The sequence below is a fragment of the Conger conger genome, chromosome 8 (genome assembly GCF_963514075.1).
Source record: "Conger conger chromosome 8, fConCon1.1, whole genome shotgun sequence".
Taxonomy (NCBI): domain Eukaryota; kingdom Metazoa; phylum Chordata; class Actinopteri; order Anguilliformes; family Congridae; genus Conger; species Conger conger.
The window spans coordinates 31553985-31568720 of record NC_083767.1 but is presented as its reverse complement, the minus strand read 5'-3'; the positions used below and the strand labels follow the sequence as shown (position 1 = coordinate 31568720).

The 14736-nt window shown below is 40.3% G+C and overlaps 1 protein-coding gene across 2 annotated transcripts in view; it reads right to left on the bottom strand.

The window, feature by feature from the left end:
- Positions 1 to 14403, bottom strand: part of si:ch211-203d1.3 (protein phosphatase Slingshot homolog 3) — a 47947-nt gene extending 33544 nt beyond the window's left edge. The window contains exons 1-3 of one of the 2 annotated variants that reach the window (XM_061251062.1): positions 14215 to 14403; positions 6503 to 6672; positions 1108 to 1145 (exon numbers count right to left, since the gene is read on the bottom strand). In XM_061251062.1, the coding sequence (XP_061107046.1) occupies positions 1108 to 1145; positions 6503 to 6550 (86 nt within the window). In that variant the 5' untranslated portion in view covers positions 6551 to 6672; positions 14215 to 14403. Of the gene's footprint in view, positions 1 to 1107; positions 1146 to 6502; positions 6673 to 8525; positions 9895 to 14214 lie in introns of those variants that run through there. The other variant, XM_061251063.1, reaches the window with a different exon arrangement.
- Between the last annotated feature and the right edge of the window lie 333 nt (positions 14404 to 14736).

The window sequence follows — 14736 nt, the reverse complement described above, 5'->3', positions numbered from 1 at the left end:
CATAGTTGACCAAAGCCTTTCGGGTCCTGGTCAATGTGTGGTAGCAGTAAAAAAGGCCAATAGGATGCTTGGATATATAACGAGGAGTATTGAATATAAGTCCAACAAAGTTCTATTCACCTTATACAATACTCTTTTTAGACCACACTTGAAGTACTGTGTGCAGTTCTGGGGACCGCACTGGAAAAGGTTCAGAGAAGGCCAACCAGATTGATTCCATGTATGAAAGATAAGAGTTATGCGGATGGATTTAGGATGCTTAATCTCATTAAGTTTAGTAAAAGGAGGCTTAGGGGGGATTTGATTCAGGCTTTTAAATTCATTAAAGGGATTAACAAATTTTATTATAGGGGATTCTTCAGGTTGAGTTCGTTTAGCAGAATGAGAGGGCACAAATGGAAATTCCATACAGATATTAGGGAGTATTTTTTTAACACAGCAAGTGGCAGCATTGCTGGGCTCACTGGCCTGTTCTCACCAGTTATGTTATGTATAGCAAAAACAAAGGAATTGACCTTGCTCTTCCAATACTGTTGGAGGGGCCTGTATTATTTTGTTGGAGAAGGGACTTTAGGGGGGGACACTCTTCCAAACTGAAAAGAAGTCAGGAATCTAGCCAAAGTATGCAGAAACATCTTGTCAGCTCAGATCCAAGCAAATGCATCAAAACTAAGCGGACGAGTGGACGATGCTTTATCATGCAGCAGGCAACCAAGGAATGAGAACAAGGACTTCATTAGGGAGAAAAAGTGGAATGTTCTTGACTGGCCAAGGCAATCACCTGACCTCAATCCAATTGAGCATGCATTTCACTTGCTGAAAACCAGACTGAAGGCAAGTAGCCCCTGAAACAAGCAGGAGCTAAAGAGGACTGAAGTACTTGCAGAGCATCACCAGGGAAGACATCTGGTGATAGACTGCAGTCATTGATTGCAAAAACTTTGTCCACTTACTGTTGGTCCCCTAAAACTGGGGGGCTATGTATAAAATGGCTGTAATTCCGACACAGTATATCAGACACACAATATTGATATAAACACCCTCAAATTAAAGCTTTTCCTATTTCAACTACAATTGCCTCACTTCGTTGACATCACAATGCCTTACCTTTTCTGCAGTCTCCCTCTCCTCTGAATACTTTCATCCTACAAGAAATCAGGAAAAATACATGGTAACCATAAAAATCACATTAAATGATCTAATAGCCTATATGAAACCAGAAATAAATAAGTTACAATACCCAAACTGAAAGAGAGGAAGAGGAAGACATTGAGGAAACCCACTACCCCTAACTCACCATGTTGTACCCCCAGAATGAAGTCCCAGAGGGCATAGCAAAACATAAATGGGAAGGGGGGGGGGGGGGGTCCAAATTAGTTAGCTTTTGTTCATATTGCTATATTTTATAGACAGCACATGGTTTATGTTTTAGAAAAATTATAATTTCCAAGCACTTGGCAATATTATGACCATTGCAATTTATTAGAAATATTAATACTACACCAAAAACATTTGATATATAGCCACAGTGAGTGCACTTTTAAAGCAGCTGTAGTGTACTAGTGTGTTGAACAGCCAGTGATCTGCAGTGTGTTTTGGAATAAAGGTGATAAAAGGCAAGCAGTTGAGAGGGATGGGGACCCGCTGCCATTGGCTGGCTCTTTTACAGAATACAGTAAGGATGTCTGTAAGTATTTGGACAGTGGAACAATTTATGTTCCTTTGGCCCTGTTCTCTAGCACATTGGATTTTAAATGAAACAAAATGATAGGAAGTTAAAGTGTAGACTCACCGTTAATTTGAGGGTAATTACATTCACATTGGGTGATCCATTTAGGAATAACACCCCTTGTTGTACATAGTCCCCCCCATTTTAGGGGAACAAATGTAATTGGACAGTTGGGCAAGGGATGCAATTCCTACATGGATCATCCAATATGGATGCACAACCCTCAAATTAACAGTGACAGTCTGCACTTTAACCACATATTCATTGTTTAATTTCAAATCCAATCTGCTAGAGCACAGCGCCAAAAGAATATACACTCTTTTGGTGCTGTATACATTTTACCACTGTCCAAATATGGACTGCACAGAATAATGACATACCAGATCCATTCCAGTCTGTAGCCCTCAAAATCCCATTCTGCTCTGCTGCTGTTGGATTGTGTACTCAACATGCACTTTTACAGGCATTTATCAGGCACACTTTATCCAGCTCCTAGTCCCTAACCATTATACTACACTGCAACCCCCTTTTCTTTGTGACCTGCTCTTGTGGAAAGCAGTTGGTCTTGCAGCTTTAAGACAGTCCCAACCTCCTGTATCTCTGTCCAGGGCTATCTATAGGGGCTGTAGAGCAAGAGTTACAGCTACAAATAATTGCTTTTCATTTCTACTTTTAATTTTTTACACTTTTGCTTCAATCGACTTCTTTTTTTTAACACAGCAATGCTTCATAGTAAGAGTGTTTACTATGTGCAAATATACCACGTCATTCTACTGTCAATCTACTACTAAATATAGAAAAGCAGTTCTTCCACAGGTTTTTCCACAGGTTTTAGATACAGGTGCATACAGGGCATATTCAAATTTTGAATATCGTGGGAAAAGTTCAGTTTTTCCGTAATTTCATTCAAAAAGTGAAACTTTCATATATTCTAGATTCATTTCACATAAAGTGAAATTTCAAGCCTTTTTTTGGTTTTAATCTTGATGATTCCAAAAATCCAGTGTCTCAAATTATTAGAATATTACATAAGACCAATCAAAAAAAGGATTTCTAATACAGAAATGTCGACCTTCTGAAAAGTATGTGAATTTATGCACTCAATACTTGGTCGGGCCTGTTTTTGCATGAATTACTGCATCAATGCAGCGTGGCATGGAGGCAATCAGCCTGTGGCACTGCTGAGGTGTTATGGGAGCCCAGGTTGCTTTGATTGCGGCCTTCAGCTCATCTGTATTGTTGGGTCTGGTGTCTCATCTTCCTCTTGATTCCCATAGATTCTCTTTGGGGTTCAGGTCCGACGAGTTGGCTGGCCAATCAAGCACAGTAATATCATGGTCAGCAAATCAGTTACTAGTACTTTTGGCACTGTGGGCAGGTTCCAAGTCCTGCTGGAAAAGGAAATCAACATCTCCATAAAGCTTGTCAGCAGACGGAAGCATGAAGTGCTCTAAAATCTCCTGGTAGATGGCTGCATTGACTCTGGACTTGATAAAACACAGTGGACCAACAACAGCAGATGACATTGCACCCCAAATTATCACTGACTGCGGAAACTTCATACTGGACTTCAGTTAACTTGGATTCTGTGCCTCTCCACTCTTCCTTCAGAGTCTGGGACCTTGATTTCCAAATGAAATGTACTTTTATCTGAAAAGAGGACATTGGACCACTGAGCAATCGTCCAGTTCTTTTTCTCCTTAGCCCAGGTAAGACACTTCTGATGTTGTCTCTGGTTCAGGAGTGGCTTGACATTAGGAATGCGACACTTGTAGCCCATTTCCTGGACACGTCTGTGCATGGTGACTCTTGATGCACTGACCCCAGCCTCAGTCCACTCCTTGTGAAGCTCCCCCAAGTTCTTGAATCGGTTTTGCTTGACAATCCTCTCAAGGCTGCGGTCATCCCTGTTGCTTGTGCACCTTTTCCTACCATACTACCAACTTTTCCCTTCCAGTCAACTTTCCATCAATATGCTTTGAAACAGCACTCTGCGAACAGCCAGCCCTTTCAGCAATGACCTTCTGTGGCTTACCCTCCTTGTGGGGGGTGTCAATGAGTGTCTTTTGGACAACTGTAACAACTACAAGAAGTATTGAGTGCATAAATTATTTGGATCATCAAGATTAAAAAAAAAAAAAAAAAGGCTTGAAATATTTCACTTTATGCATAATGGATCTAGAAGTTTCACTTTTTGAATGAAAAAAAAAAATAAAAAATTTCCACGATATTCTGATTTTTTCAGATGCACCTGTATATCCCTTTCAAAATGTAGTGGTCATTTCAAGTTGTCATTTATTGTCTTGAATAAGCCGTTTGAGGGGGAAATAAAATGCAAATAGGAACTGAAAATAGGGGTAGGCATTTTTATCAGTCTCACGCAATAACCCATATATTTTCCAAGTCGGTGGATGGCAGATGTGATTCAAGACAAATGAGTTTAGTAATACAAACAATTTGCGACAGGCTGCAACCCTCTGCCTTGTTTGTCTTGCTATATTTTACTTTGTTAAAATATAGCTAGATTTCTGAATATTGCAGTAGGAACCTATAGGCTATTACAACCTTACGTAAAAACTGACAGGAAAAACTGCCAGCTATTAATGAAGAGAAGCATTGTATAGCAATTGCGGTGTTCAAATGAAAAAACCGCCATGTCATTTTAACTGAGATGCTGATCACACTGTTGCATGAATTTCTTGCTTTATTCTGGAAACAGGACCTAGCTGCTGACCAGCTAGGTATTTTATTTGTGTTAACAGAGTAGTCGAACAGTGGCAGTTAACTCAGAAAATGTGATCCATGTTGCCCACGTTTCCTGTTCGATTGATTGGTTAAACAATAAATAGGTCTGAATGTCTACTCTTGGTTTCGGCCTTGGGTTTTGCCTGTGAAGACTGCATTTGCATTAGAAAAGATGAACCAACATGAAGAGCAGAGAGCTGTCTTTGAAAGAAAAGCAAGCCATTTTAAAGCTTAGACACAAAGAGAAATCGATCAGAACAATTGCATAAACATTGGGGATAACTTGTACAACAACTTGGAATGTCCTGAAAAAGGAAGACCAAGGAAAACAAGGTCGACCAAGGAAAACAACAGCAGTTGATGACAGAAACATTGTGAGCGCTGCGAAGAAAAACCACAAAACATCAGCCAGAAGAAGAGCAGCAATATAGAGGCTACACTACAACATCCAAGCCACTCATCAGTATTATGAATCAGAAGAAGAGATTACAATTTGCAAAGACATACAGAGATGAGCCACAAAAGTTCTGGAACAAAGTTTTATGGACTGATGAGACCAATGTGTGAATAGGTGAATGACAGTCATTTTTACTTCTACTGCTGTAGCCTATCCACTTAAGAGTTATGATGCGATGTGTGTTCAGTGATGCTCTTCTGCATACCACTGTTGTAATGTCTGGTTTTTTGCGTTACTGTCACCTTCCTGTCAGCTTTCACCAGTCTGGCCATTCTCCTCTGACGTCTCTCATTAACAAGGCGTTTCTGTCTGCAGAAATGCTGCTCACTGGATTTTTTTTGAGTTTTGAATTGCCATTCTTTGCAAACTCTAGAGACTATTGTGCATGAAAATCCCAGGAGATCAGCAGTTTATCAGATACTCAAACCACCCTGTCCGCCACCAACAATCATTCCACAATCAAAGTCACTTAGATCACATTTCTTCCCCATTCTGATGGTTGAACATTATCTGAAACTCCTGACCTGTATCTACATTACATTACATTATTGGCCTTTTGGCAGACGCTCTTATCCAGAGCGACGTACAGTTGATTAGACTAAGCAGGAGACAATCCTCCCCTGGAGCAATGCAGGGTTAAGGGCCTTGCTCAAGGGCCCAACGGCTGTGCGGATCTTATTGTGGCTACACCGGGGATCGAACCACCGACCTTGCGGGTCCCAGGCATTTATCTTAACCTCTACACTACAGGCCACCCCAACCCTGTACACAGAGTTACAGGGACAATGCAGACAGCACACAGCATTACACGGACAATACAGACAGCAAACAGAGTTACAGGGACAATGCAGACTGCACACAGAGTTACAGGGACAGTAAGTAAATTACAAAGAAAGGGAAAAAGTTAGTTACAGTTCAATTATTCAATCACTCTCCCTTTCTCTCTGTCTCTCTCTCACATACACACACATGCAGTAACTGAACAACTGTCATTTGTTATAGTTCCTATTGTGTGTTAAAGCAATAGTATTCTCTCAGTCTAAATGCTGCATTTGGACAGTGCAAAAAAACAAAGGCAAAGCTGAGGGCAGTTATTGGTGAAGAAAGCACTTTGCTGGGGGACAATGATAGGTGGTGAAGGTGCAGCTGAAGGCAATGATTAGTGGAGAAGGTGCAGCTGAGGAAGGTGATTGGTGGAGAAGGCAGAGAGATTGATGGACAGGACCTTACTGTATGATTTTATGCATTGCACTGCTGTCACACAATTGCCTGATTAGATAATCGCATGAATAAGTAGGCGTAATGAAGTAAAAATGTTCCTAATAAAGTGCTTGGCGAGTGTAGTAAATGGTTAACGCTTAACGATCCCTAAAGTAACAGAAATGATGCAAATCACGCCCAGAAGTGAGATCCTAAAAGCGCCCCATACCCATTTTGGGACCTGATTTTCCTTGACGCTGTATGTTTAGTAGACATTATTTTGAGATCACAGTAGTTAGTAGGCTGTTTCAGGCCACTCTGCCACAATACCAGACATGGGTGCATGAGGAGGAAAAGGGCTCAAGACTTACCGGTGCCACGCTGATGGAGGGGGCTCTGTGGAGCGTAAGTAAAGCCATCACTCTAGTTTTCCTCAGAGCTGCAAATAAATCTAGGACAGAGATGGAGCACTCTTGACCCACTCAGCCCCACCCCCACCCCAGGGACGATATCCAGGCACACCCAGGCAAACTGCAAACCCCTGGAAATAAAATCAGGACAACAGCAGTAGCAGCAAAAGGTAATTTATACGTGAAGTGACCACATTTAGTGTCCGCCACAGTGACAGGCAAAGATTAAGGTGATTAATGCTCCATGGGCAACTTTTGCTGGCAACAGTTGCAACAAAGGGCAACTGATGATACACAGAGCAACTAGTGCGAGCAATGGGCAGTGGGAAACTTCATAGCTGAAAAATAATTTTGAGTCATTGGAATGCATTTGAGCCAATCAAAATATTTACAGTTGGCAGAGACCGCTATGACGGAGTCTGAAACCTATGCTGCTGTATCTTATGTTTTACTGTGTGGTGACACAAATTGAAATGCAAAGATCAGACTAATTATTTAAAGGATGGTTGATGTTAAACTGATATCTGCTACACAGATTTACTTTGCAGCTTCCGTTAACTAGCTAACTAAAACTTAAGTGCGTTACACTAGCTAGCTATCATACTGGGAAATGTCCCTCACTCAAATGGTTGGATCATTACTTATGATAGCTAGATAACTTAGATAAATTATTTGTTATGATGGGTAGCCACTGCGCATAGCTGACATTAGCAAATGTCTGCTTGTTGACTCAGTGAAATGACTTTACCAATCAATCTAACAGGACACATCTGAGCAACAAGAAACACCTGTCAGTCACATGTTCCAGTACTTTTGCTCACCAGAAAATCGGGTGGTCTGATAAACAACTTAGAACATGTCACCTTTTGTAACAAATCTAGATAAAAAATACCAAGAAATAAAGAATGACATTTGGATCTGTGATCTCCTGTGCTCTTTTGACCTCAAACCCAATTGGCTTCAGTGTATAGCAAAAACAAAACAATTGTTCCAATACTTTTGGAGGCGACCGTATATCCCCAGCACACTTCTGCTGGCCCTGCGAGTTCTTGAACTGAACATGCCCTGATTGCGCCTAAGGTGCATGACTGGGAACCGGAAGGTTGATGGTTCAAGCCCCAGTGTTGCCACAATAAGATCCGCACAGCCGTTGGGCCCTTGAGCAAGGCCCTCAACCCTGCATTGCTCCAGGGGAGGACTGTCTCCTGCTTAGTCTGTAAGTCACTTTGGATAAAAGTGTCAGCCAAGCGTCCCCCCCCCTTTCCTCTCAGCTCTACTAACATCCATAAAATTGACATTGGGAGGTGCTGTTTCAATAAGAATTTGTGCACCTGCATATTTATCTAACATGAATCATTTAAAAACATAAAATCAAGTTGATGAGAAGTTATGAAATTGTGCATCAAGAATGACTTGTTCGCTAAAGATCTGACATTTAATAGGGCTTATTATTTTTTCCTTAACAGGACTCATGGCTGGGTATAGAAATCAGATTAGAAAAGTTTTTCCCAAGCGATTGGAAAAGGATGCATTTGTTCTTCATCTAGCCCTAGTTATAACAGGGATTAGGAAGTGCAAAAACACATTGGTTACACAAGGTACGTGAAACACACAACATTTAAAAACCTGACAAAGGGTTTACTAACCCTAAGCTGAGATCTTGTCTTCTATATTTTTAGAGAGCACCTCTGCGATTTCGATGCAGTCCATCCCATTTAAAGAAAGCAGGGCATTCCCAAAGAATTTTCCCAATTGTCAATAAAACCAACCTGCATTGAATGACACCATTCCTTCAGCCAACTATTCAGCAATAACAGTTGACTGTATATTTCATCACCATGTCTCAAACTAGGCAATGGGCCAGAGAACATGACATTAAGGTTTCTGTCCCGCAGGCTTTTTGCATTTTAGCATGTTCCTTTGAGATTTCAGACTGACAGAGGGCAATGTCATTTGTACCAGCATGTATAATAACGGAACTTACTTTGTCATATTTCACCAAAACAGATGGCACTTGTAATCCAATGTCTTGCACTTGAGCACCAGGAAAGCAATGTACATCAGCGAATCCATGCAGTTTATGGGAAAAAGCCACATCCCTTACGATTGAGTCGCTGATTACCACGACGGGTCCAACCGCGTTTGGTGGAGTGGACTGAGGAGAGGGCAAATCGCTGAGAGCCTGGAATCTGCTCGACAGGTGAAGTCTCGGGTGGGTGGGTTGGGTTAGGCACCTGCGATCATCGAGACTTGACCTTGGTCCAATGATACGGAACCTTTGCCACACAGGGGGTGGAACAGGCAGTGATCGGAGGGTGGGTAGTAGACAGGAGAGGTTTGCCCACAGGTTTCATGCCTGTGAGACCAGGGGCACCAAGCTGTGTAGACCAATCAGCGGATCCAGCCTGCCTATTCAGGAGTGTGGTCTCAAATGCTTCCTGGATTCGGGCGTTGTCCTTCAGCAAGGATATGCTCTCCTCAAGCGCCAGAACTTGCATTTTAAGTTCGTAGTTCTCTATGCATTTGTTACATGGAAATGCCAGTACAAAGTCCTCCTCTTGGACAACAATTAACATTTCGCATGACTCACACTTCATGGCTTTGCCAACGTCCATACTGTGGAATTAAACGAGTCTGAAACTACCATATAAAAATGAAGTAAATAGGCTATTTCGAATGGCCTAATTAAAACTGAATAATGAAGTAAAGCCTTGTTGGTAAACTTGCAGAATTAAAATAATAAAAAATGGGTAGGCCTAGGCCCTAGGCTATAAACAAAATACCCATACAAGTGATCAATATAATAAAATATTATAAAAGGCTTAAGATGAGGACTCAAATAAAAAAAAGTTGGCCTGCTTTAATATACCCAGGCATAAATTTAGTGGCCCCAGTCACAGGGCTAACCGGGCTGGGGTTAGTTCAGCGGGAGAGGGGTTAGGTGGCCTAGATGTGGCCTGAGATGGATAAATAGATAGAAAAATAATATGTTAAAAGTGCTAATAAAATAAAATAAGACTCTAAATTGGTCAGCCTCCACTATGCCCTAATTAATAAAACAGTTCAAATTGACACAACATCAGTTCCCAATCTCCGAGAGGAGCTTAGCAGAGCATTGGTGTCTCTTAACATGAACTGGGAAGAGTCAGAGTCTGACATGGATGACTGATTATAAAAACCTAATAGTTGAATTTGTACATAGTCATATTACAGATATTGTTCAATATCATTAAAATGAAACATTTATCTTTTAGGTAACGCTTTGTAAAATACTTTGTTTATTCAAGTATTTTACAAATTATTACCATATTTTCTTATTTCTTTCTGAAAGAAAAAAACTTGCGTAGTTAATGGCACTACAAGATTAAATTGTATGTGATGTTGGTATATTTGAACATAAACTTAAAAAAAGCTTAACGAGGAAAGCCATTTATTAGGGATTAATTTGACATAGCAGAATGCACCAGAAGCCTCTAAATTGTGTCAGAAAAAAAGGCCAGGGGACATCTGAACCCCCCTGGCCAGGTTTATCTTTGGCCTACTACATACATTTTTGGGGAACACTCTAAAAACACGTCGAAGAAAACCAAGAAAACAAAACAAGGCTGCAGTGGACACAGGCTCACCAAAACAGTTGAAGACTGGAAAAACCTGGTCTGATGAATCTCGATTTCTGCTGAGGCATACAGATAATGGGGGTCACAATTTGTCACCAATGGCATGAATCCATGGACCCAACCTGCCTTGTATCAACAGTCCAGGCTGGTGGCGGTGGTGTAACAAAGTGGGAAATGTTCTATTAGCACACTTTGGTCCCATTAATACCAATTAATCATTGCTTGAATGCCACAGCCTATTTGAGTATTGTTGCTGACCATGTTCAGCACGTACACAATGTACCCATCTTCTAATGGCCACTTCCAGCATGATAATGCACCATGTTACAGAGTAATCTTAAACTGGTTTCATGAACATGACAATGAGTTCAGTTTATCCTCAGTGGCCTTCCCAGTCAACAGATCTTCAGTGGTAGTGGTAGTACCTATACCCAGTATAGGTAGTGTTCCTAATAAAGTGCTCAGTGAGTGTATATGTGCATCCATCTACAAGAGCATTTACAAGAATCAGTACATCTCTTGAAAAATTACATACCCAAAATAAAATGGTTACTCTTGACTACAGGCATAATCCTGGTGTATTCTGAAAAGTAACCCTTTGGGGTTTGTTACCCAAGAGTCAGAATTACTCAAAATATTGCGGAGACAAAGTTACAAAGCTCAAGCAAAAAGTGGAAAGTGGAAGCTTTTTTTCCTCAACTGAAAAGATTTCCTGTTTTTGAGTGGATACAGATTATTGTAGCTGTGGCTGGTAAATTTAGAAACACAATGGAGCCAAGTCACAACACTGGACAAATGCCCTTTCAAATTTGAGGACTTTCAAATTTGGAAACTAAATGATATTATGGGTCTCATGAGGTGTAAAATGCTGCATTTTGCTTACTAAACTAAAAGTGTTTGCACTTCCCCCTGCCTGACAATTCTATAAACTGTGCTGGTTCACTCCTGTACTTGAGAACAGTAAAATCCACTTACAGTGTGCAACTGTAGCTGGTGCTCATACAACTGTCAGATCAAGATATGTTTGAGCTAATTAAATAATTATCATACGTTGGCAGAAAGTCATGGGGGCTCATTTATAACCGTTGCGTACGTACAAAAAAGGGCTTGTGTGTACATTTACAGAAACTTTGACCCATGCGTACGCACAATATGGAGGCAGAGGGAAATAGTAACTCTGCAGGCAAAATAGTAAAATAAAGAAAATATATTCAAATGACAATTTCACTCAATTATTTGCATTCCATATGAAATTTGGAAGCCTGCTAATAATATCACTTGTCAGTGTAAAATGTGCCTGAGTAATTGTTTTGTTAACAATAAAGCACATAACCAAAAAATATATATATTTTCATAATGGACTTGTGGTATCATTTCGTCCACACTGATTGATTCAAAGTGGTAAGCAATTCCACTAATTGTGAAAGGGTTATAAAATAGCTGGTTTATGACTGTGTGTAACGATGCACAATGGCTGCTTTAGCACTGTTGGAGGACTTTGCCAACGGCAGGCTTTGGATGGAGAGGGTATTCAGGGACCACAATGATTTTCTGGCCTAAGATGATGACTAGCTTATGAGCCGATTTAGATTCCCAAGAGCAATTCTCTTGGAATTAAGTGCTGAATTGGGCCCAACATTAGAGCTACCAACCTTCAGCAACTGGCCAATACCAGTACCTTTACAGATTTTCTCCACTCTAGGGTTTCTGGCAACCGGCATGTTCCAGAGGGAATTGGCGGACAGGTTGAGGATTTCACAACCGTCACTGAGCCTTGTGATGCTATCCGTGTGGGATGGCATAATTGGAATGACCCAGCAATACATACGGTTTCCCTACACTGTGAGGGAACAGGCCAACATCAAATAGCAATTTGCAGTGCGTTCCCAAATGTAATCGGTGGGGTCATCTTAATAGTTAAATGTCAACATTGTAAATCAGATAATAGCCTAATTGCCAAATTAAAGATGTACATTTACATTGACATCGTGCGGCGTAACCTCAGCAGTCTGTAGGCTAGTCAAATCCCTGTAGTTTACGTCCAGGCATGCTGGTTGAGTGCGTTTTTTTAAATGCATTGGTAAAAATTATTCTGAATTCTTGATATTTTTATTCCTCTTCTCTATGGCTTCTACCTGACAGATTTGATTGACATGAAATCTGTAAATATGCTGCTGTTAAGAATTTACACACAGGGTTTTGTACATTACATTGGGAGTGCAATATTTGCCTGATATAATATGATCATACTGGGTCTATTTTACCATAGGCGACTGGTCTAATGATTTTACATTTATGCCAATACAGGTCTCTACAATTTGATATATTTTTGTGTATCAGGAAACTTTGCCAATGCATTTTATATGGCGCGGGACAACAGCAGTTGTGAGATTAACATGGTCCATTTTTTGCTGAAAGCAGGGAATTTTCGCTTTCAATATCCAATGGATAAATTACCTAATGTTATTTTATCATTTTGTAGATACCGCATAGTGGAAAGCTATGTTCAGTTTGCTGGTAGTTTGAATAAGTGAACGTGCACTTATTTTAAACTGAGTTTACCATTTCAGCTTCAGAAAAAGCTATTGATTAGCAATTTTTTTGTAAAACGCTTATGACATTTGTGTATTGAAAGCATTTTCATCAATGTCCAAATGATCTTTCTAAATTTATCTTCTTAGCTTTGCGCTCTGACATTGCCATTTTTGCAGACATAGACTAATATTACACAATCTCAATAACTATGTGCAACAGACTATGTGCATTGAAAATGCTAGTTTCATTACACGGGCGAAAAAATGCTGTTTTTTTATGCAAGCCTAACAAATTATACACAGTCGGAAACGTAATTTCATTAGCTAAAATGCTTTTTAGTCTTCACTTCTATAATATTCCCGAAGTCGGTTCTTTTATGAGCTGAAGTTAACTGAATTTTCTAATACACAGATGGGGGTGACGCATTTTCTCTGCAACTACGAGAGACACCAGGAACGGGTGTACTTTATATTACATTACATTATTGGCATTTTGGCAGACGCTCTTATCCCGAGCGACGAACAGTTGATTAGACTAAGCAGGAGACAATCCTCCCCTGGAGCAATGCAGGGTTAAGGCCTTGCTCAAGGGCCCAACGGTTGTGCGGATCTTATTGTGGCTACACCAGGATTAAAACCACCGACCTTTAGTGTCCCAGTCATTTACCCTAACCACCTAACCCTTGGGCGCTACTTGGGCTCATCCAGTTCGAGAGAGCCTATACAAAACGTAGACAACAGCATTTCTATGTACAATTAGCAACAATGAAATAGCTCCAGAGAAATTCCAAGTAAGCAATGGACATTATATCAAATCATATGTGAGTTAGCTATTTTCTATTTTTAGAATGAGAAACTTATGCATTGAATCTGAAATAGCTGTAACTATCGGTGTAACTATACTGTGTCCCGAACACCAAGTTAGCTCACGATGTTCCGAATTGTGCAACTTTCATGACGAATAAATAAGAAATTATTTCCATATCAGTTTTGCTTTTTGTGTGTGTAAATAATTCGAGTCACAAACGCGACCCATTTCAGCATAGTGACATGGTAATAGTACTGTAACAGTGCGATGGGGAAGCTGCAACTAACGAGAGACTAGGAACCGGGCAGGCTTATACGGCTCTGCGAAGTGTTTCCTGTAAAATTGTTCACGCAAATGCATGCATAGTACTACATAGACGGTATAATTTTTAATTAATGTTAAAATGAACCAGTTAGTAGTTGGTGCATGTGCTGTTCGGAACATCGTGAGCTAAAATGGTCTTACGAACATAGGGAAGTTGTGTAATCATTTGTCGTTTTCTCCATAATTATTGATCCAGTTCACATGAATCCAAGTGTTTAAGCAACCCTAATCATAAACCACATTCCTCGAACGAATTCAACGAATTGAACATAGACATCCAAGGCAACCTGGCTGGAGTGCCCAAAATAGCTAGTTAGCTCTGACGCTACTATAGCTCGCTAGCCACCTAGTTCCTTAAAAGGCTGGGATTTAAAATGCTGATATACTTACGCTGTATTGGTTCCTCTTTTATTAACTACCTCCCGACACCGAACCCTCTTCCTTCCTTTGCTATACACCCTTTCCAGGATCTCTTTGTGCTTTCCAGTTATTTTTTATCCTGGCTCCCGGTATGCAGTTTTCATTCCTTGCTGGTGGTATACAGTAAAAGGGGAGTAATGCTGTGTTCGCTCTCGACGAACCAGGAAGAAAAAAAAATTCGGCAGAGAAAAGTAAACATGCCCTATTAAGGAAGTGGTGCATTCCGCAGTGCTTTTCTTAAAGGGAAAGGAACCACTGGATTCTTGTTTTCTGATATTACAAGGATACATTCCAATGTAGAAAGTCCCAGCTTCCGGCTACTACTAATTATCCAATGTCTCTAATGTGAGGCTTACAGCGTCATTAAGTTATAGTTTTGATAAGACTACAAAATAAAATAAAAAATCCAACACATTTAATAACTTTATTCTCCATATGATACATTAGCCAACCAACATATGCTTCAAACATAAATACAATTTTATAATTATG